Raw genomic sequence first — 23,193 nt, forward strand, 5'->3', positions numbered from 1 at the left:
TTGCACAGCTTAGCATATTCATACAATTCGCTCACGGCAGGAATATTGAATTCTGCAAGTGAAACTGTGGGAAATCTAACACATATGTAAAGAAGCAAGATTTGTCCTATTGTGTTTGCTCTCTGTGGCCTGTGTTTCAGGTCCTTACCCCGCAGCTCTTCAAGGTTTGTATTTTGCATGTTGAAAAACAAGGATGTAATACAGTGTTGAGAGTTTCCCTCACATAAATTGTTTCCTTTTTACTCATTTGTTTTATTTAGTCTAGGAGTCAAAACATTTCTGTGTCGTATATTTGTGAGGGATTCTCTGTTTGAGGAGGAAATGAAACAGCCCCGTGTGAGTGAGATGCTTTTGATGTGTTACGAGAAAGTGATGTGATTTTATTGCCCTTCAAGGTATAGTCCTGAAGCTCAAACTCTGTATGTGTGTGCTGCATCATTTACCTCTGTCTCTGCTGTACATCATTTGCAATAACTATTTCCTTGCACTGTAACAAGCTTTCTGCTTTGCTTACCCTGAATAGCCCAAAGCAGCTTCAAGACAGTGAACAGCAGCTCTGCATTAACGACGTATGAATTAACACGTAAGTGCACATTGCCTTTAGACGAGACTCTTTGTAATGGTTCAAAATACACTATGGGCAAACTCCTATGGTTCTTCTCAGTGGATATAGCAGAAATCAACACAGATTAATGACTCTGCTGACTTGAGTTTCTTTTTCTTTAAGCCTTTGCTTTCCCTATATTGAGAGACATTGATGATGCAAGTAGGTAGCTGTTGTAAAAATGTGGCTGCTGGGAAGGTAAAACATTATTGACTGTAACAACCCAGTATTGCTGATGTTAAATGAATTTTGATTCACTTGCTACATATTTTGCAGTCCATCTGAGTTTAGCTGTGTCACATCATTAGTCCTGTGATTCAAGCACTGCAGTGCTCAGGCACTCCATGGAGTAGGAGGCCAGTTTAGAGAGGGCCCAATGAATTTATGTGCATCTACAGAGGTGTTTTCAATCGGAAATGAATAAAATAGCATTCGACAGAGTTAAAAGGCAAGTTGCTTTGTGGTGGTGATGGTTCACTAGATAGGTTTTGCCCAAGGCTTTTGAGTCACAGATTGTGATGGGCTAAAAAACAAAAATGAAGCCCCATCCCCACTGAAACTTGCATGCATGAACTCTCATGTGTTCCATTTTCTTCCACGTTCACTTAACACTAAAATCTCTCTTGTGGCTTTTCATGGCAGCAATTAAAGTGCCCCTGTACAAGCTACTTCGTTCTGTATTGTACATCTTACTATTTTTTATTTGTTTGTTTATGAGCATAGCATCATTATTGCTGATTTGCTTGCTACATGTTTTGCAGTCTGGTTGAGTTTAGTGGTATCACGTCAAAAAGTTAGTGATATATCAGATATGATGCAGAGTATGCCTGAACCCGGAGAATGATGCTGGACTCTGAGTCAGGTATAGGAGCACAACACTTTTAAACACTTCAGTGAAACTGAAATTAGTTTAACTTTAACTGAAATTAGTTTAAACTTTACCAAATCGATGGTATACTGTCAGCCACAGAGTTAAGGGTACTATAATTCATAGATAGCCGAGAAAATTATTGGCGAAGGGAGATATTTGGACCCCTCACCATGCATGTCTTAATTCAGTGCTCATTTAAATAGAGCAATTTGTGTCATTGATAGCTTTCTTATTCTGATTTCACTGTTAAATATTTTAGATGAGAAATATTTTTGTTAGGATTGATGCTTTCATCCTGGAAATGCAAAAGCTGAAATGGAACTGCTCAGGCGCTGCCTCCCCTAATAACGTGTGCATGATTCTACTCCACCCTCATTTGCATCTACTAATTACCCTCATACAATTGAGTTTTCTAGGGGTTTTTCATACTGCTCTCAGTCTCCTACCTCATCTGTCAGAGTAGTTTCTATATGTCAGCAAAGAAATCAGTTGCCTGATGGCTAAATGGAGTCTAGACTTCAAAGTCTCTTTTCTCATTGTGATTGATGTTCGGTGGTCACTTTGAAGTCCAATGCAGTACTTTGAATGGGACTCCAGAGTCCCGGCTGCAGATCATCATCTCCACCCCGCCTCAGCAGTGACGTTCTTGAGCAGCACATTTGCTAAATGAATCCCCACATGAAAGTCCCTAGGATTAGGCAAAGGCTTGAAGCCACATTCTTTCCTACGAGCAGAGACCAAAAGCAGCCCATATGTTGAACATTCAAAGCAAAGTCCTGCCTTTTTCTGTCATCAAGAATGACCTAGAGTTGTTCCTCTGGCTAGTTACCCATCAGGAATGTTTCCTCTTGCTGGAGCAACACCATGAGGAAACACTGGAAAATCCTGCCATTTCATTGCAAAGCTTTTTCGTAATTATGCAAATCCTGCCATGGTGTATGAATTAAGGAGGGATAGAAGTAGACAATGTACTGTTTAACGCTGTATTTCACAAGAGAGAAATCTGGTGATAACGAGGTGATGGAATCTAAAAGATGACTGTGATATAGTCTAAATATGTGATATAATATCTTACTTTTCAGAGTTGAAGAAATACAAGAGATATGAAGTGCTAATGACAGCATATAATGTAATTGGTGAGAGCCCAACGAGCACACCAGTGGAAGTCTTTGTGGGTGAAGCAGGTAGGTAAAAGGAAAAGTTGTTGTTGTTTGTTTTGTTTCTTTTTTAAAGTACTGGGATATTTTAGTATTCTCACGATAGTATTTGTCCAGGAATGGAATTATTTGAAATATTCCCCAGTCATGATGAGTAACAATTTTTTTGAACGTCCTCTCCTGGAACAGGTTGGCACTGACAGTTTCTTGCCATTTGAAAGCCAGCTGGTCTACACAAAGAAGGGAGAAAGGGCATTTGAAAGAAAGAAAAGAAAATATTTTTGGAATTGCAGGAGGATGACTGTTCATACCAAATTAGCTTGAGGGAAAAATTGACTCAAGTTAGAGAAGTGAAAAGTGGAGCACAGGAAAGCCACAAGGGAAAAGCAACAAAACTAGAAAACAAGAGAGACTTGGAAAGCTGGTTCTTTTATTTTATAGCTCTCTGTGTAGAGGCATTGCCTGTGCACTAGACCTTGCTGTATGTTTTTTTATGGTCTTGAAGCCAAGAAGACCTTGTGTCCATTTTAATGCTAGCTTTGGGGGCAGAGGTGTTACTCTCAGGAACGTGCTGACTCTATACCTGCATCTTGGCTCTACAGAAGCCAAGGGTCAGTGGCACTGTTCATGCCTTTGCTTGTTATGGATCCACTGCAAGAATCCAGGCTGTATTTATGAAACGTAACTTGCTGATCATTTTTAAATCCCCCCATTGGAATGCCAGAGGCAGAAACTGGGATGAGACAGTTAACTAGACACTTCTTTGGCTCTTTGGTGATTTTGCAAAGCCCAGATAACCCACAGCTGAGTCTGTCTTCTCAGTAACTCTAGCTGAGAAGCATAGGGCTGGAATAGCTGATGTCTTCCTCACAGCCACCACGGTGGTGCTGTATTTATGGTGACCCCAGCTGGAGAGAGGCTGGCGCTGAAATAGTTGTTAGTTATGGTATCAATTTCTGCAGCAGCATCTTTTGAAGCTTGGAACAAGAATAGGCGACACACACCCTCCTGTTGTTCAGTCTGCCACCATGAACGAATCCGATTACACTTTTGTTGTTTTGTCTCAAGGCTAGGATGTAGGAGCTATCAAACCCACTGCTAATTCATTTCATTATTATTCATTAAATATTCTATTGCTCAAAAGTAAGCAAAGCACATTCTTTCAAAGTCTACTGCAGTTTTTTTTTTAAACTCTACTTAACCTTTTCATTTCAAATATGGTGTAACATTCACTATCTCTCTGTGAAAACATCATAAATTAATCAGAGCAGCATGGTTCTGGAGAGACAGCTGGCAATATTTACATTTTTGTTTTTAGTTTGTTGCTGCTCCAACTTACTTCTGCAACTGCAGCAAAGAAAGTCCCAAGTGGAGCCAACTGTATCTGGCTTCAAAATACATTGCTGTTCCAGAGCCAAACATCTCACTGCTGCAAATGGAGCCAGCACATGCATTTGTACACATGTACGCAGCACAGAAAATCAGCCAGGGAAAGTGAGGAGGTGCTGTTATATTCTGTCTTTTAATCCCGCAGGCCAGGTCTTATCATAACTCAGATGAGGAACATGAGGGAGCCAGACTTGGGAGCAAACTCAGGCATCCAGGAGACCTTTCACAAGGCAGGGCTGGTATATCTGAAATTGCAGCGCGAGTCAGGTGGTTTTTTGGAAGTACTGGATTTACCTCTGGTTAGGGACAATCCGGGTTCATGCGGTAGAAATGATGAATGTAGGATCTTCCTGCCGATTTTCACTCTTGTTGTGTGAAGTTATTACGCTTTGTTATATAACTGCCTCTTCCACCTTCAGAACCGGCTGTGATTTATACTGTGAGTAAAGTGATTGGAGCTGGTATTGCAATTTAAGTTTTAAATTGATTTGTGACACCTTTGAGTTAAAGTGTGCTGTTGGAAATACAAGTTTTTTTGTTGTTATTGTTTGCTTGATGTTCTTACCTGTGGTAAAGGCAGTTAAGCAGAAAGCTGGAAAAAATGGGTCCGCTTAGCTTCAGCAATGGGGCATCTGTGTTAAAAATAGAGGAAACCTTCCCAATAAACAAGTGGTGGCAGCACCGAACACAAAATGACTGAAGGGGTCCAGTCCTCGGTCTGAAAGCCCCAGATAACTTACTTCTTAGTACTGTTAAATGGTGGCTCATTCTGCTGTAAGGGTTGCAGTAATTCTAGTAGGTGCAAGAACATTCCTTTCTCGGTGGTAAAAAGGAATATAAGGCATGTGCCTTCAGGGAAATGTGCTGGGTTTAGGCCAGCTCTGTCAAAATTACCAATTCTGCACCGTTCTGTTGGGTGTTCCATGCAGCCTGGCACACCTGGAAATAATACTGACAATTGATGCAGTTCAGCTTGTGTGTTTGGAGGAACCAGACAAGCAATGCAGGAGGAAATGTGTCAGTAATTCCTTCCTTCCCTTTCTCCAGTTAGATTTGAAGATTTTCTTATCGTCATATCTGGGTTTTTTCCCAATAAAGGCTCCAGAAGGCAATGGAGCCCTCTGACAAACTTGGGAAAAAGAAGCCATTAAAACCAACCTTCTGGCAGTTTTGCCCATCACACGCGTAAGGAACACCTGGGTGGGAAGTTTCTCTCAAGCCCTGGAGCACGCTGAACTGTACCTCAGCCTCCTCGGGCAGCCTGAGTGCTCAGATCTTATTTACCTCTGACAGATGGGCAGCGGGAAATTTTGAGAGACAACAACCTGCTGGTAGGCAGTGAGCCAGACATGAGGAACAGACCTCTGTATCCTGACTTGCCTGGTGAATAAGGGAGCTGGATGGAAGTGTTTTGGGGGTTTTGCAGGTTTGAGCTTTTTTGCTACAGGTGGAGCAAACCCTTTTTCTTCTGAAGGTAGCCCAAAAGGTCAAAGTCCTCAGCAAAAGCTCAATCTTGAGTTCTGCCTGGATGTTTGCAAAAATCTCTGGTGAGAAGAGCAATTCCTTCCCCATGCCAGGAGAACAGGTCGTTTCCCCACCTGCCACAAGCATCTGGATTCCTCTCCTCCGTGGACCAGCAGATCCTCATAGCATTGCCTTTTTAGAGCTGGCTGCAGCTCTGCCCTACTCATTACAGAACCATGTGCATCTCCTGACAAATGACAGAAAAATTGAAAGCCGCCACTGGTAGAAATTAGGAAGGGAGTCACAGCCCCATCGGCAAGCCCCCTTCTCGCCTTGTTAATTCATTTAACAGTTCAGCTGTCAGGGATGCCGGCTTTGATTGGGAAGGCAGTGAGTGTTCAGTGAGAGGCTGGATACTGATACTCATCCCAGCCCTAAATGCAGCTGCAACCAGACGTGCTGTTTTGCTCAACTGAAATTAGGACTCTTGTTAGAGCAGCCACTATATCAAGAGCATTATTCTACCAGGTCGCTGTCACTACCTGATTGTGTGGTGGGTTCTGGAATTCAGAAGACTCCACTACCTGCATTTTAATTAAACAGAAATCACGGGTTTGGGGCAGGCATGGTTCACCTAATTTGGGGAGGGGAATAAAATGGAATACGGCAATACAAATCCTGTGCTAACGAGCCCGCAGCCTCCAGTGCTTCTCCCATATACGCAAAGCTGTTCTGGATAAAAGATAATGGAATTTGTAATTTCTTCCAGCAGCAGCTGCTGGAGGAGAGCGCTTGTTGTGTGGAGAGGAGGTAGCAGAAGGGGTGAAGTGCACTGAGAGATGCTAGCCTTTAAACAGGTTGTAAATCCATTTGTCTGATGAGGAGAGTGATGTGTGTCATTATAACTGGTGGTGACATCGGTGGCCTTCAGAATTCACAAGAACTGATGGGGCTGGTTTGTCGTTGTTCTTTTTAATAACGATCTCTGAGAGCTGGTTCTGCAACGGAAAAGGGAGGGAGTAAAAAGAGCTGGAAGACAGAGGCTTCTTAGAAGTCTTCCATTGAAATGATGCCTTGGTTGCTAGCATCATCCCTCAGAAAAGCAGGTTTCCTGGCCGTCTCACTTTCTTCAGAGTGAAAGTATAGCTTGGAAATGAATTTGACTGGGACAGGAGGACGACTGCTTCTTAACTCTCCTTTCTTGCCATCTTTAAAAACTTGAATTTACCTCTTGGTGCAAAGTTGCAGATGCCAAAGCAAGTTTCCCTGTTCTCACTGTCACTTGCAATTATTTTCATCTGCCCTCCTGCTTGCAGCTCCATGGACGTTCCTGAACTTCCCACACTTATTTTTGTCCACCTATAGCTGATTCATGGAGGGAAGTTCTGTTCTGCCAGTAACCCAGAGCTGCCTGGCCATCTCCAGCATTTTACAGTCAGGGAGTCAAACCATCTGGAAAGCTCCAAGACCAAAAATAGTGATTTAGATTTAGGAAAGAGAAGACAAAATACAGAGAAGCAGCCATGCTAAAGAGAAAGAAGCCTCATAAAGAACAGAGATGACTCCAGGCACCTGACTGCCCTTTATAAGGTGCTTCTAGCAAAGACCTCTTGTCCCTTCTTGCTTGGTTATCCGTGCTTGGGCAACGTCTGTGTCTCTCATGCTAACGCCAGAGCAGGTTGTCAGAACAGCTGCTGTGTCCCTGAGTGTTTTCATTGTTTCTGCAGGCCTCACTCTTCCTGTGTTCATACAAAATCTACACACTACCTGGTGTCGCTCCCCATGATAAGTTGCCTTCTGGAGAAGGGAGTCCCTCAGCTTTACCTTGGGCCTGCCTTTCTCTTCTAGCACAGGAGCTTTGTCTCCTCCTGTGCCCCGAATGTAGCTGTGAAGACGCTGTGCAGAGAAGTCCCCTGTGCCTCCTTGTTAACAGCCTACAAGAGGAATGACAACATTTCAGCACATTAGAGCTGGCAGCTTCAATCAGTCTGTTCCGGGCCCCTTGGCTGTTTATTCCTATCTGTTTGGGACACGTGGACCGTGTCTCTCGGAGACTGACTGTGCTTATGCAGATAGGGAGCACGTTGCTGCTGGCACAGCTAGAAGAATTGGGTGGGCATTTCCATCCCAGACACCACTGAAGGAGGGAAGAGAAGGGTCATCGTGGCCATTTCGTATTGCAGTAGTCTAAAACCTGTCAGCCTAGGGACAGTATCTTGATAAACAAAAGGAGATGGAGAGAAGCCGTAGTATAATAAACAAATTACTGGTTTCACTTGCTCAAACTCTAAACAAAGGGGTTGACCTTCCTTGCCACTTTAAAAGCTAATTTGCCTGCTAATTGTTGATGCTTCTGAAAGTCAACCAAAGGCTGCTTTTGCGGGGATGGCAGAGTGTTAAAACATTGATTTTCCTTCCCTGTCTCCCTCCCCCCACCCCAGATATAAAGAACCTGAAGAGCTGTTCCAAGATCGTGTTCAGTTGTGATTGAGCTCTGCACAGCTGTCCTGGGAATGCCCAGCTCCAGATGTGACAGTGTCCCCAGTGTCTTTCTCCCTAAGGAAAGAAAAATTCTCCTCTGTGCTCAGAGTAAGCCATGTTCTCCAACAATGCACTAGAAGAGAAAGGAAAATCAAAATAAAGCAAGAAAGGGAAACTATAGGAAGATGTAGAGGAAAAAAAAAAAAAACGTGGTGAGACATTCCCTGTTTGGACTGGGAAAAAAACCTCTTTTCAGTTTCTCTTGCATTACTGGAAACCATTACAGCTGTATCCCAACAGCATTCTATTTCTGAGAGTAAGATCAGCCACTGGTTACATGCCGTCCGTATTTCTTGGTGGGTTTTAGACTCTGCCAGACTCACTGTATATATACATGGTTTCCACTTGGGGCTTGTCTGCAGCAAGTCCAATTTGGATTTGTTGTTCCCATCAATGCAGCTCCACTGGTGGTAATAGCAGTATAGATAGCACTTGGCTGCATTATCGAATCCTGCAGGGCTGTGACAGGATAGTAAAAAATAACAAACTAAAGTGTGCCTACATTAGAGCATTAGTCATTGCTTGTGTGTTACTGGTATTGCTGCACTGCTGCGGAATTATGGATATGAATTTCTATATAAACATTGCCTCCCTGTCCTACTCAATCTTGCTATTTTTTTAAGGGTAATTTTACGTTCTTAATCTGTTTACAGATGAGCACAAAGGTTTCATAATTAAACTTCCAAATTGGGTAGCTTAGCTCGGTATCTGCTCTTATAATGGTAAGGCAGAAAGTAACCGTGCCAGTGTGAGTCTGTGGAAGAAGTGTCCTTAATGTCAACATGTCAAAAAGACATCCCTGCAGCTCTCTGGAGACTGAAATCTAATGTCAAGGCAGAAGGAAGCAAAGTCTAAGTGAGACTCGTACTGCTGTCAAAGCAAGTTATTCTACCATATAGGAAAAGGAGTTTTAAGAGAATGCACTGGAAAGCAGCGTCCAGATTGAGACATAGATTTGATGGGCTTATTTGACATCTTTAATTCTCCATTGACAGACCAGAAGCTCCCTAAAATGATTTGCGATGTTTTCATGCTGCAAGTAAAAGCTGAATGCGCGCCTCATTAACAGCTCATTAAGTTGTTAATATTGGTCATAAGCAGCCTTTGGTACAGCACAATGCTTTGTACAGTGCAGCAGCTCCTACTTAGCTCTGGTTTAATTACCTCTTTTTGTCACGTCTGAATATAGGAAAGATGTTTCTGTCCAAGCAAAAATATCATCAATTTTTGATCAACTGAGCTTCCTTATCTCCGCCACTGCTATTGCTGGTGTGGGTGGTGCTGGGCTGCAATTGCCATGCGATGTTTAGCTCAGATGATGAACTTCTGTCTCACGAACCCAACAACTTGATGTCAATTTTCAATACTGACTGTAGCCCACAACAGACAGACTATCCGTACTCAAATTCATCATCAGGACTCTCGTCTTTGTTCTGCAGTTGGTGCAGGCAGCAGTGGGAGTGGTAGGACAAATTAGCTGTTCTGCTGCAGTGTTATATGGCCTGTGAAGAACCCAGTGCAGGGACATCCCTGCACAGTACACAGAGGGTGGAGGGATGAGAAGCCTGATCGTGTATGCAAAGCCTTACTGAACTAACAGCACAGCTACTCCATTAAAAGCAAAAGAATTAACCTTCCCTTCAAAAACATGAGCAATCAGTAGTAAAGTAAAATGGACCATAAATTGCGCTGGTAAAGAAGTGGGGAAGCCCTTGGCTGATAACTCATATTCAAGCAGACACAGGCTGGAGTTTGAGTATTTTTCACTAAAGGGTTATATTTTCAGGCAGATTTCGATTTCCTCTAATTGTGCGGTCCTGCTCTGCTTGTTTTCAGTCATCCTGGGATATGTGAGCAAAACGCCGTAAGTATTTTCATATGGGTCTCAACTCCCGTGGCTTTGCCTCCTCTGTACGGCTTTTCTGTGAAGCCAGCTGTAGAGAAACACAGTTGGTTTTCTTTTTTGACATCTGTTTGCTGTATCCATCGTCAATCATGGAACTGGAGGCATTTCAGGTTGCCTGCTATAGTCTGAAAACAGACTTTCTTATGAAAGTATGAATTAGCAGTCTTCTAAAACATTTCAGCCACAGCAGTCCGGACACTGAGGGGATACGAGGATATGGGATCACAGTGGTGGGCTCGGGGATGCTATGGCTGCAAAACAAACAAAGAGAAAACTCTCACTCACAGTTGAGAAAATGTAAATTTAGTCTCCCTCTCTCCCCAGGAGTATGAGATCACAGTCCTCCGTGGGCTTCCTGGGGTTCACTAACCATTGCAATCTGTAAATCCTAAATGAATCCCTCGTGGGGGTCAGCTCCCCAAACTTGCATCAAAAGCCACAGCGAAAGGTTATCACAGTGGCAGATCTCACCTGCTCAGTTTGACTTTTTTTCAATACAGCTTTTAACATTTAGTATATGGCAGACCCAGAGGAGATCTACCCTGATTATTTGATATGCTCTCTTGACTTTAGCGGAGCATAAGGAGTTGTCGGTGCTTATTAGGCTTTAGTAGGTGCTGCTGTTACTGTTAGTGGGTGCTTTTGATGACTGCTATGAACTTGTGGTATTATGGTATTAGAGTGTGGGATTAACAAATTATAATGAATGGAACATGTCTGTAAATGGAGGAGGAGTCATCTTGGGAACCGGAGAGTCTGGGGAAATAGACTGAAGTAGGTAATTTTGCCTCTGTTTAATGGGTAAACTTTTTTAAGAGGATTGAGAGCAGTACTTTCCCACCCAGTGCTGCGCTCACTCCTCCCAGTGCACATGAGAGACAATCAGGCCGGAGTATCAAGCACTCAGCAGTTCTTCACCATCCCTTCCACCCTTGAACAACCTCCGGTACCTCCTGGAGGGTGAATCCTGCACTCATCAGAGCTGACACTGCTCTCAGTTACACGACAGTCACACTGGGTTAGCTCTACTAGCTTTAGTGGAGCTAACCCTAATTTGCATTGATGTAAGTGAGAGGGGATTTTAGCTTGTAGGTTTATGCCTGTGTGTTTGTTTGCGCATACCTAATGCTTGTCAGACTCGTGCTGTTCCTGCTCATGGGTCCGTCTCTGCTGACTGATGGGCTGCCTGCCTGTGTCTGATCATCTCCTTGTTGACACAAAAGGCAAAACCTTATTTAATTATTTTCTCCCTTCCTGTTTTAACCACCTGTGCGCTCTTTCCAGACGCAGTTTGATAGCTCTGTAAGGGCTTTACTTCTGCTCTCAGGTGGACAACCTTAGTATGCAATGTGGCAACCTGTTTTAGGTTTTATTAGGTAAGTAGAACTGTGGACTTCGGAAAAAAAAGAAGCGTGCAGGTTTTGTTTGTAGGTTCTGTTTTGCAATACTACTCCATGAGATTCGCCTCAGTTGTAGATACTGTAATGTGATCGTGGTAAATTTTTCTGCATCACTCAGATCGTATCTGTCCCGTGAAAATCCGGGATTGCACATGCCTTGTTGGGAAATCTGAACCCCATGTTAAGAGATTAGTGATCACAGCAACAGTGTTTTCACAGTCATTGGCAGAGATGGTGAGGGACAGGATGCGAATTACTTCTGATTGAGTCACTCGCCAGTTTATGAACGTTCTTCATGAATAAGTCATATCCATGGAGGTTTCCTCAGAACATGATTACCTCCTCAACTGAAAAAAAAAAGTGGTATTGGCAGATAACCTAGAGTCTGGGTCCGTGGAAAGGATACTCCATTTCTAGTCCTTGTTTCATTTCAGTGTTTTTCTGACATGCGCGGTGAATGTCATCTCTCCTTCTTTCCAACCTCCACCTCCCTCTCATATCTCTGCAGATGCTAAAGACATGCTGAGTCAATTTTGGGAAGATTCCCAGTGCTAAGCAAAGAAGTTGTGGATGTTACATTTGGGTATCATTTGCAGCTGCTTTTATTTATGCTTTTTCATGACTTCAGTACCCTTAAAAATTTGATGTGGCAAAACAGAGCTACTGTACTAAATGTAGTATACAGGGAGGGGGCCAAGTCTTTGCCTATGTGAATAATATGGCAGAGTAAAGCAGTTGCAGGTGTGCTGGATTCCCAAAGTCCTCACAGCAGTTCTCTTTCTGCTCTCCACTTCTTCTCCACCACCAAGGTAGATTTGTCTGTTTGTCTTCTATTTTTGCATTGATTAGCTTGTGCTCCCTCTTCATCAGTGTTCATGAGAGAGGTGTTATTCAAGTTCTTCTTGTATTGACTTCCGTTGTTCTTTTATACACCAGAAAATGTTTCAGTTTTCTCTTAACTGAGCTATACAACCATGTAAATCAACACATATATCAAATATATCAACATCCTTGAAAAAAATAGGGTTTTCCCTATTAAACACACATGCACACACATGGTGGTTGGGCTTCTCAGCGATGGGGGAGAACAGATTGCTTCTTTCCCAAGACTCATTTCAAGTTGCAGGGTGACACAAGCCTGCTGAAGCTAATAACTGGCAGAGCACTAGGTTTTAATGCCAAATTGTCATGCTTGCACAAGAGGGTAGGAGCACTCCAGTCTAATGTTAGGAAATGGAGTTGCATTGGAGGAGTTAAGACCCGCAGCTTTTTTTGGATCTACCTGTCTCACTGCATCTGAAATACATCGGAGCGCACCAGAAAGTGCAGTCCTTGGAAAAAGCACATACTTCCATCACAAAATATAGCCTAGCTTGAAACAGCCAGAAATTGGTGGGAAACATCTTTTACATTCTAAATATAGCTTGTGCCGCTTTGTCACAGCAGAAGGCAGCTTTGCAGTAGCTGTTTTTGAAGCACAATTAACTAATTGTTATTGAACTAATCAGCATCGCTCACGCAGCATTCCTGGTGGCGCAGAGGAAGTGTTCCTTGCTCCCACCTCTCTTTTCCAGATAGCATAAGAAAATGGCTAATAAATGCGGAATATTTTTGTCTTATGCTGCTTGTCCCTCGTGGAAGGAGTGACTGCAGATACACCATTTTCTTCTTTCTCAGGAGATACCACCTCTGCCTTCCCTCTCTTAAGCCCATACTGCAGGAAAACCTCGTGTTTTGCTTTGCCAGTTCTGCACATGAGTCTTCTCAGGTTTATCTTTTGACTTTCTCTTTGTTGTTTTGTGTTTGGCTTATCTACAGCATAACTTGAGGGCAGTGACTGACCTTAAGTTGTGCCGGGGGAGGTACTGACCCGACATTGTGCAAGAAGAGGTTTAGATTGGATATTAGAAAAAAAAAAATTATTTGCAGAAAGAGTGGTGAAGCACTGGAAGAGGCTGTCGAGGGAAGTGGTGGAGTCACCATCCCTGAAGGGGTTCAAAAAACATGTAGATGGAATCGTAGATGGAATCATATATGGAATCATGGCTCTTTGTGACATAGTTTACTAGGCGTGGTGGGATTGTGCTTGACAGTTGGACTGGATGAGCTTAGATGTCTTTTCCAACCTTAATGATTCTATGATTCTCTCTGTTCTCCATGCCACTGCAGGGCTGAACTTCAATACAGCAAGGTTGGTTTAGGCTAGACTTTTGAAAACAAACAACAACCTGAGAGTTGTTTAAAGAATTATTAAAAGCAGGAATATGCTAGCAGAGTTTGTGTGGGGATGACGGAGGAATCTGGAAAGACATCAGTGATCAACATTACACAAACATCTGACCAGATGAGCTGATCCCAGTGTGACACAGGAGGATGGATGTATGAACTCTTTCCAAATCCTTTCCAGAGATATTTTCCATGGCTGTGTGTGCCAGGAACCAGTGTGTAAACTTTGGAGGTGCTGTGTGTGTGCTCTTTAATTGTCAGCACATGCTACACTTGAACATTGCTGTGTCTTCTCTCTTGTTGTTATTCACTAGGTAGATAAGATTACAGCTGGTGTGTCAGAACATGCTGCAACCACCCCTCCGTAATAATGTGTAGACATAAAGATTAGAGGCTTTTTAGTCCTGGAGCTGTCTCTTTGTTCTGTGTTTGTGCAACACGTTGTGCAATGAGATTCTGGCCTCTAGGTGCTAACACCAAAATGCAAATATATTGATTACTAGGGAATAAAAGCAGGCACGTTCACAAAAGCCTCTTTGATGAACTGGGGAGGGGGGAAACGCTTGCTAGATAGAAAAGGATCAGAGGTCTTCACGAAACAGAAATTTGCTTGGGATTGTTTGGAACTGTGGGAGGATCACGCTGAGGCACAGAAAATCTTCAGTCTCTTTCACTGCATTTTTCTCTTCATTTTTTTGCATGCGTGTTTATTTAAATGGCGTGAGTATCGAGGAATCTTGTCCCAGACTTGTCTCTGAATTTCCTGACATAATACCAGCATTACAGAAACAATTAGAAAATCAGTAGAGGAGAAATCCTTCACTACGCAGAAATTAGAGCAGATATAACAGCAGCAAGGAACGCTTCATAAAAGCAGTTAAGTTTACCCAATGAATCACAAGGATTTGTAGCCCAGCTGTGCTCCAGAGCATTATGGCAACTGTCGCTAAGAAAAGGAATAGTAGTTTTGTGTTGACGAAAAGCTCTCAGTGCCTCGCAGCCAGGAGAGGAAACATCCCAAGCAAGCAGTGAGAAAAACTAAGGCGAAGCTTCTGCAATGCACAGAGCTCCTGTGCGCGCAGGCAGGCCACTGGGGATCTTAAGCACCTTCTTTTCAAAAGTTATAAGCATTTGCAAGCTCAAATTGACTGCTGTGTGAGCGGAGGCTGTTCAGTATGACTGGAAAATGAGGGCAGTGATATGTTTAAATATGAATTTAGATGTGTAACTTTATTAATGGGCTCGTTTTGACTCTTGCTGCATTTGCGGGTAGATTTGTTGTCTTCACATGATCCTGCCAACATCATCACAGACTGCAGACGATGATGGGTTTACACTAATTTACAACCTGCTCAGCCTTTCTCCTTACGTTTTGGCTGAGAATTTCAAGGAGACAATCTCAAAGTTGAATTGAAATCAGATAAGAAAGGAAATGTTTACAAATATCTCCATGAGATTCCAAGGCAGGATATGTGGACAGAATTAAACCTCATGAATACTTTTTTTTCAGGGAAAGTAAAATGCTTTCCACCTGCCAAGAGCTGAAGTTGGACCCCTAGGGGTCTGTGTCACTCCTGCTATAGTTGATAATGTCACTAACACCTAAAGGAGCGTGATGTATGCAGCTTTAACCTTACCTTTTATGTATTCGTGATATCAACAGCCATGAAAAAAATTCAGAGCTCAAAAACCTTGAACAGCATTCCTAGAAGGTAAAAGGCTTTTGAATTTACCTTTAAAATGCACTTGCTTTTATTGGCACAGGCTGTCTGGACATTCAGTGAATGGTTTGGGGTTTCAAACAGGTAGAGTCTTTAGGGATATGTTTCCTTCTTTTTAAAGTATTTCATTTCACCCTTAACGCAATGTGCTGTCTGCACCGAGCCTCATCAAGCGTCAGCTGCACTTTTCTGCTGTCCCTTGCTGTCAACGAGAAATCTGTGCTTAGAAGAGGAGGGACACATCAGCCTTTGAAAGTTGAACAGAGGGACAGACTCACAGGGCACAAAACCAAACAATTTGCATCTCGTCAAGGCTCTGGAGTAGTCAAGAGAAATGTCTTTTTCCACATCGTCTTTCTTTTTTTCCCCTCCCATCAAATTTTCTGCCGCCGTGCCAGCAAAACTGCAGCTCTAGCAGTGTGCGTGTCAGTGGAGAATGATCACTGGCAGTTTTTAACCATTGTGTTTCTTAGATGTGCTCCAACAAGGGTTTGAGGAAAAGTGGTGTTTTTCTGGCAGGAGGTTGTGCATACCAGCTCTTCTCATGGTCGCATCTCGGAAGCAGCAATTGTTCCAGGCTGGCACGCAGGATCCAAGAAAAATGCTATTGTAATCGCTGCTTCAGCCCTGGGTATTGAGAGCACTTTGAAGCTGTCAGTTCAGGACAGACAGTAGTGTCACTACCTAGAAAGAAAATACATTGCTGAAGTGATCCATTTTCTTCTGTGATTGTACACATTCCTGTTTCTCTGAGCATGTCATCGTGTGCAAATCTCTGAGATGTCTTTTCAGGTTGGTACTGTGTGATCAGTTTGGCCTCACACTCTGATGTGTGCTGTGAAAGTCTCAAAATCTTGAGATTTTGGGTCCTTAAGAGACAAGCACTATGTTGCACTGCACGCAGCTGCTCCCTTTGCTGCTCTGGTAAAGTGGAGGAGACAGGGTGGCCATTAGACAAGTGCATCCCTGTGGACAAACTGTATTTTACTGATGGTCATTGTCACCTCATGCATTCTCTACATCCAGCTGAAAAAGAAACAAAAAAATACAATAAATATTTTTAACTGAGCTCTGGGATAAAGGCTATTTTCAATTTTGCCTTTCACGTTTTAATTGTACAGCAATAATTTTGCAATAGAGTTGCCGATGGCAAACATGCAAAAGACATTAACTTTATTTATGTTTTGGATTATTAATGTGGCTGTTAAAATTCCTCCAGTTAGTTTTGATTGAATTGGTTTTTTGTGTGATTCTGTCGTTTAATGGAGCGGTAAATAAGAATTTCTGATAATGAGCCCAAGCATCTGTCACAACAACCTGGCGCTGGTTATTAACATTTCCATTAACGGCAGGGTGGGCAGTGATAATATGGAAACCACACAGTTAGAACAAAATAAATAGTTGGTGTCAGGCTGAGTGGGTGTTAATTACTATTTTATTTTATAACGCGGGGGGGAGGGAATATTGGTAGAAAAGTGTGACTTATGAAGGTCATTCTCTCTAAAGAAAGAAGTCTCCAGAGGAACAGATAACCGAGGCTGTCCAACTCCAGTAGTGAATGTTTTAGCACTTCTGTTTATGGCCCACGACGGGGCAGAGAGGAGAAAGGCAGCTTTCTCAGATGGTCTGGGTGAAGGCAGCGGCACTGTGAACACAGAGAAAGGAGAAGTATACCCTTTGCCCTGCCTTTCTCTTCTGACTTCTGGAGTTTGAACAGGACACGCTTTGGCACCTTTTCTGTAAACAGAACATGTACTGTTTTGTTAAGACCTGCCGCAGGCAGAGACAGCAGGTTGGGAAAACAGACCAGCCTTGCTAGCCACTGGGGAAGAAAATACACCTGCACCAAGTTGGATCCCGACAAAGGGGAAAGGTGGTGTGACCCAGGTGCACCCAAAGATTAGTTTTCTAGCACAGCACAATGCAGAGAAGAAATGTCATCAGGAACCAGAGAGGGCCAGCACGCGTGTGTGAAGATATAATCAGAGCAGAGCTAACAAGTAGCAAGCTAAAAGTCATTTTTATTGTACGTAAAATATCAGTTGAATTGATTAGCATCTGGCTGGGTTTGGAGGTAATTTTAGACAGAGTTTTGGCCCTAAGTCGTGGAGTGTTGCAAACAGGCTGTTATAAAGACCTGCTGCTGAGCAGGTAGGGGCCAGGCTGGCGGTGGCAAAGGGGCTGCCTTCCTCCCAGTTACTTTCAGGAGTCAGTGTCACTGCCAAAGGCAAGCTCCAAACATTACTGTAGAACGAAGACAAAATTCTCCTTTCATTTCCAAAGCTACTGGCAGGATTGAGTTGATTCTGTGTCTAACCCAGACTGTGTGGGACAGAACATAGCCACCTCCAGAGGCTTGGCTGCTCCTCGGTCCATGCGTGCTGAGTCTTCGCTGTGATATATTATAGATATCTCCAGGGCTGACTCTGTTAGCTGACTTGTGGCATAAACGGAGTCTGTCCTGGGTCCTTTCACAAATGGAAATTGCAACCTGGATATGAACTAGTTCTACTTGTCACTATTAATTCTTCTGTCCTCCTTTCTCTCTAGCACCAGCACTGGCCCCACAGAACATCCGAGTGAACTCTCTCTCGGCAAGCCAGCTGGAGCTCACCTGGGACCCCCCTCCTGCTGACAGCCAAAATGGGAACATCCAAGGCTACAAGGCAATCCTACTATTTCTACTGGTTTAATTTATCTTGCTTGATGCTGCTATTACTTGTGAGATAGCTCTACAAACTACGGTTGCCATCACTGCATAAGGCAAATTAAAACAGCATTCAGACTGCAGTGCAGAAATGATATTAAGTCCCAAAAATCAAAAAGAGAATGAGACTAGGGGGCAAGAAAAGGAAAAGTATGTCACTGTTTGTGCAGAAGAGGAACAGGGAGAAACAGGTTATGCAGATAAGGAGGCAGCTCCGCTTATGCAGGCAACATATCTGCTCCAAAAAGCAACAGACGCACAAGAGCTAGGGGCAAGAAATGTATTCAAGAAAATTAACTGAGCTTTCTGTCTATCCAGTGTGGCAAGCCATTAGGAAAACAGAACTTTCACCAAGCTAGAAGCTTGAGCCAGGTCAGATTTCGGAAGAATTATTTCATTACCTCAACTTTAACAAAATTAAATCACAGTATTAATTGCGTTTGGTTCATAGGAGGTGAGCATGTTGCAGAGGCATGATGTTTAGCTTCTCCAGCATGAGAATGGACCCTCAGAGAGTGGAAATGGGCAAGTCTACAAACAGTGGAGCTTGGCTTGGGTTCAGTGTCTGGCTCTGCCTCTCTCTGTGAATTTAGGTCCATAAGCAAAGAAAAGCCAAGCCAATGTGAATAATCTGGCATCTCTTCTTGGCAGTAACAGGCATCCTTATATATCAATTCATGTTCTTTTCCTTTTGTACGTATATAGATGGCTCTAACAGCTTGGCTTGTAGAGCCAAGGTGGAGTCTTGCCTTGGCTCATTTTCTCAGCTTTCTGGCTTGCTTTGGCCTGTTGTAATTCTCTTGCTGCCAGGCCTGTCCAATAAGTAGGGCTGGCACCATTTTTCCTCTTGGAAACGACTTCTCCAAAACCTAATTTTATGGTATCAGGGCAAGAATTACGTAAGGGAAGAATGGGGAAAAGTACTTCAAGGAACTTTAGGGAAAGTCTGTATCACCCTCTTCAGGAAGGCATTTGCTTGTCTGTCCTGCGAACACAAATGGTGAACCCATTGTGTGCACGTGGAGGTGAGTTATGGAGCATCATATCAGGATGCCAGTGCTGACAGGCAGCTAGCATTTCAGGGAGAATTTAAAAACTGACCTCTCATCACTGAACTCTGGCGGCTTGTATGTGCTGTCATTAGGCCATATTCAGCCCGTGGTCTATTTTTGAGTGATGTACTCAGCTATGCAGTTGCTGGACTCAGAGGGATTTTGCCAAAGGAAGAGAAGAGATAAAGGCACGTGGTGAAAAGCATTAGTATCCCTTTGGTGGAGGAGTCTAGAGCAAGGCAGAGCCATCTTCTTGATCTTTTTTAGCTGCAATGCCTAGATATTTTCTAGGTGTAGGATATACTAAAACATCTCCCTGTCTAAACAGATTTATTACTGGGAGAGCGACAACCAAAATGACACGGAGAAAGTGAAGGTCCTTTTCCTCCCGGAGACAACCATCCGTCTCAAAAACCTGACCAGCCACACACGGTACATGGTCTGCATCTCTGCGTTCAACGCAGCTGGGGATGGCCCCAGGAGCAGGCCCTCGCAGGGCAGGACGCACCAAGCAGGTACGGGATCGTTGTCTTGTCTCAAAGCACAGATTTGGTGGTGACTGGGCAGTGGTTAAGAGAAATGGGTGGATGCAGGAGGGCACTGGTGTTCAGATTTAGCTTTCAGGATGGGTCATTTCATTGTAATGGTCTTGGAGGGGAAAATGGGGTCAAATAAGTGGGCCGTGTGGGAAAGCAAGCTGTACAGCCAAAATGAGAATGGACTGGCAGAGGGACCAGTCCCTTCACAAGCTGGTCCAGAAGGAAACTCTTTGTGGGTCTGTTTCTGGCCTCTGCTATCACATCTGAAAATCTGAAGGAACTCATCTCCTGTGCCTGGAAATTGCCCCAACAGTCCTGTGAGAGAATTATTGTGCTTTTTGTAATTCCTCCCTCATTTTTTTAAAGCTGAGTCAGCAGCCACCCAGTCAGACTGAGCTGTTTCTGTGCCAGATGTGACTATGGAGGGAGCCCTCCAGCACAGGGTGAAGGCAGTGCCCTTGCTGGTGGCAATGATGAGGAGGAGATGTGTATTCAGGCTATATGCTCAAATAGCACCCTTCTGAGGGTCTTTGCTTTCTGTGCCCTATCTCCTGATTTGCTTTTGAGGTTCACCTTTGCAGCTGAGTGGCTCTCTTTTTTAGGACAGGCTGGGTTTCTGATTGATTACGGGACGTTTGGATATAATTGACAAATCCTATTCTCAGCTTGTTTCTTGTAGATTTAGGCTGGGCAAATAAACCAATGTTTTGTAATATGTATGTATACCAAATTGACTGTTCCTACTGCAATTCAATCTGTTTGTAATCCTTTCAGCACCCAGTGCTCCTAGCTTCTTGGCATTCTCCGAAATCACTTGCACTACGCTCAATGTGTCTTGGGGCGAGCCGACAGCAGCAAATGGAGTCCTGCAGGGTTATCGAGTAGTCTATGAGCCATTGGCTCCTGTCCAGGGTAAGAAAGACCTCCGATCATACATATTCATGGGGAAATGATAGAGAAGTACTATAGTATCTTTTATCTCTGCCCAATTTCCTACTTGCTCTCTGCTGTTTTCCAAGAGAAGCCAGGTGGCAGAGGGTAAGTAAAACAATTCTGCTTTTGCCAAAACCGTTCAGCAAACTATAATATTGTGGAATATAGCTTTTATCTGTCCTCTCTCATTTTCTTGCACAAACTATATTCTGTGTGATTTGAAAAGTCATTTTATGGCTGTCGTTACCTGGTACTGGTGAAGAGGAAGCTCAGACTGAGTGCCTGATTGTCTCCCCACGTTGTGCTTCGAAATTGCTGAGTAGGCTTCATCCCGGAATAGTCGTCAGACACATTTTTGTGGCTTATCACATCATGTGTCACTTCTGTTATCGCAAAGATTGCCCAGGCATCAAATGTGCTAGTCATCACTGGTACAACTGCCGCTTTTGACAGGGGAGAATAACTGTAATAGAAATTTAGTTGTGTCTGTTTTACATGGAGTTTTCAAGCAGCATTTTTAACCCAGCACTAGATTTAAGCTACTCCACAACAGTGTGGTGGGCACAAATGTTGCATTAATTTGCCAGAACAGCAACAGAGAAGGTTTGGCAATTTCTCTGAAAACAAATGTAAGTTCACTCCAAAAGTGGATTAGAAAAGATTACAAAGTTTGTGGACAGTCATATTAATATTTCTGTATTCCTGGTAGATCGCCAGTAGTGCAATAGGATGTCCAACTTTGGCAGTGTGACAGCAGGGAGAGTAATTTCAGCCATTGCCAATCCATTTTAAACTCTTCCAAAGAAATAAGGATATCAATCACTGATATTTGCTTCTTCTGTAAGGAATAAAGATCTGTATTGTCTGAATATCTGTGCCTTATGCACTGAGAAAGTTATATTCAGGAATGAAAACACGAGAATAAAAGCACTTTCAGCCTTCATGGCTGGCAGGTCTGAGCACAAAGAGCTAATGCAGAAAATATTTCTCATTCTGACCAAGAAATGTGCACAGGGTATGCAGGAGGTTCAGGCTGTTTGGGCATTTCTTGCCTTTTATTCATTCCTATACAATGTTTAAGAATACATTTTTTCCCCTGAAAATATGGAAGTGTCCGATCATGTTTTCTCTGCGTGCATTTGACTTAACAGCCTGAGAATCTTTGTCCTCTCCCTCTCCCACTCATGCTTTCTCTGACTCCAGTTTGTCTGTCCTTCCCCTGTAGAAGATCTCGGATGTGGGCAGGGAGGTTATGGAGGGCTTTTCCTTAGATTCTAAATCTTTACCTACATTTATTTTCCAGTTTATATCCATTTGCTCCTCTGCCAGAATTTTTCTTTCAGCAAATATATTTCTACTCCTGGCATGGTAAGGAATCCCTCCCTCGATGCCATCATTTTCCTCCCATAGAAAAGCCATGCCCCTTCACTTCACCATGCAAGGTAGAGCCAAAGTCATTTGAAGGTGGAGCACATAATGGTGCTGAATGCGGACATTGAGGATTGTGGGGCCAGCAGCTTCCAGACCCCACGATCCCAGAGAGTCCTTCCAGCCCCAGGTCTCCCGTTCCTCCATGCCAGCACTACAATAAGGATGAATCAGACCCCCAGGAGCCTTTTTTCCTGCATATTTTGCCTTTACACCCGTTTGTGATTTTCAGCTGAGCATTCTCGCTGTGACACCTCCTGCCTTCCCACTCATGATCCACCACTTAAAACCTGCTCATTTTGCAAAACTTTATAACAGCAATCTGTTCTTTAGCACAGTCTTCTCCCTGTTTGACCTTTTATTGTTTAAGCTTTACAGTGTTACATTTAACGCAATCATAGACAACAAAATTGCCCTGGAGCCTTTTTTACCAGTTCCTCTTTTTTGAACATAACTTCAAAATGACAAATGCTTCCTGATTTGTCTCCGAGAAATGAAATAGTACACCTAGGGAAGGAGGGAGCACTTTTACCGCTTCCTCGTTAACCAAGGAAAGATTCCCTGAGTTACGAATTGTATCTGGGAGGAAACTTTGAACAGAAGTTGCTTGGATGTTATTCTTTATTTAACTGATAAAAACTGAAAGAAGCATCTTGATTTGCATAAAATAAGCATCTGGATTGAATAACATCTCCCTTCTGCATTTTTCTGAAAAGACAAACCAGCAAGCTGCCTTCTCTAGCGGGAAAAACATTTTCCCATTTCCCATCATCTTGGTTTGAAATGTGTTATGTACACCTACAGAATCAGAAAAATGCCAAAAGGACTCTGTAAGTTTGAACTTTCTGCTCTGTGAAATATTTTATGCATCAAATTCTTTCCATTCACTTACTTCTAGAAAATTTCAATGAAAGCTGGATTCTTTTTGTTTTCAAAGTGCTCATTGATGCTCTGCCCTTCATGTAGCATTGAGAACCTCAGCATGAAAATAGCCATGAACATTGATGAAGGAAACAGCACTGATTTTCATTCATCCATGTAAGAAAAATTCTTAGAGAGGGAGAAGAATGACACACAAGTCATGACTTCAGCCTTGTCCAAGCTAATAGTGCTTTGATTGCATCCCATATATCAGTGGCATTTATACCCAGAAGGTACCTGTGAGGTAGATGTCCTTCATTCCACATTCACTTGGTAATGGTGGAAATGACAGGATGAGATGAAAGGAAAGAAACTGGCCCTTGTTTCCTCCTCC

General features: G+C 43.1%; 1 protein-coding gene across 2 annotated transcripts in view; it reads left to right on the forward strand.

Moving 5' to 3' along the window:
* The window catches only part of SDK1 (sidekick cell adhesion molecule 1), a 396,340-nt gene that overhangs the window by 346,855 nt on the left and 26,292 nt on the right, over positions 1 to 23,193 (forward strand). The window contains exons 34-38 of one of the 2 annotated variants that reach the window (XM_069870517.1): positions 524 to 583; positions 2,558 to 2,659; positions 17,830 to 17,945; positions 19,367 to 19,553; positions 20,352 to 20,489. In XM_069870517.1, coding sequence (XP_069726618.1) covers positions 524 to 583; positions 2,558 to 2,659; positions 17,830 to 17,945; positions 19,367 to 19,553; positions 20,352 to 20,489 — 603 coding nt within the window. The remainder of the gene's footprint in view (positions 1 to 523; positions 584 to 2,557; positions 2,660 to 17,829; positions 17,946 to 19,366; positions 19,554 to 20,351; positions 20,490 to 23,193) is intronic. The other variant, XM_069870518.1, reaches the window with a different exon arrangement.

The sequence above is a fragment of the Phaenicophaeus curvirostris genome, chromosome 16 (assembly GCF_032191515.1).
Source record: "Phaenicophaeus curvirostris isolate KB17595 chromosome 16, BPBGC_Pcur_1.0, whole genome shotgun sequence".
NCBI lineage: Eukaryota > Metazoa > Chordata > Aves > Cuculiformes > Cuculidae > Phaenicophaeus > Phaenicophaeus curvirostris.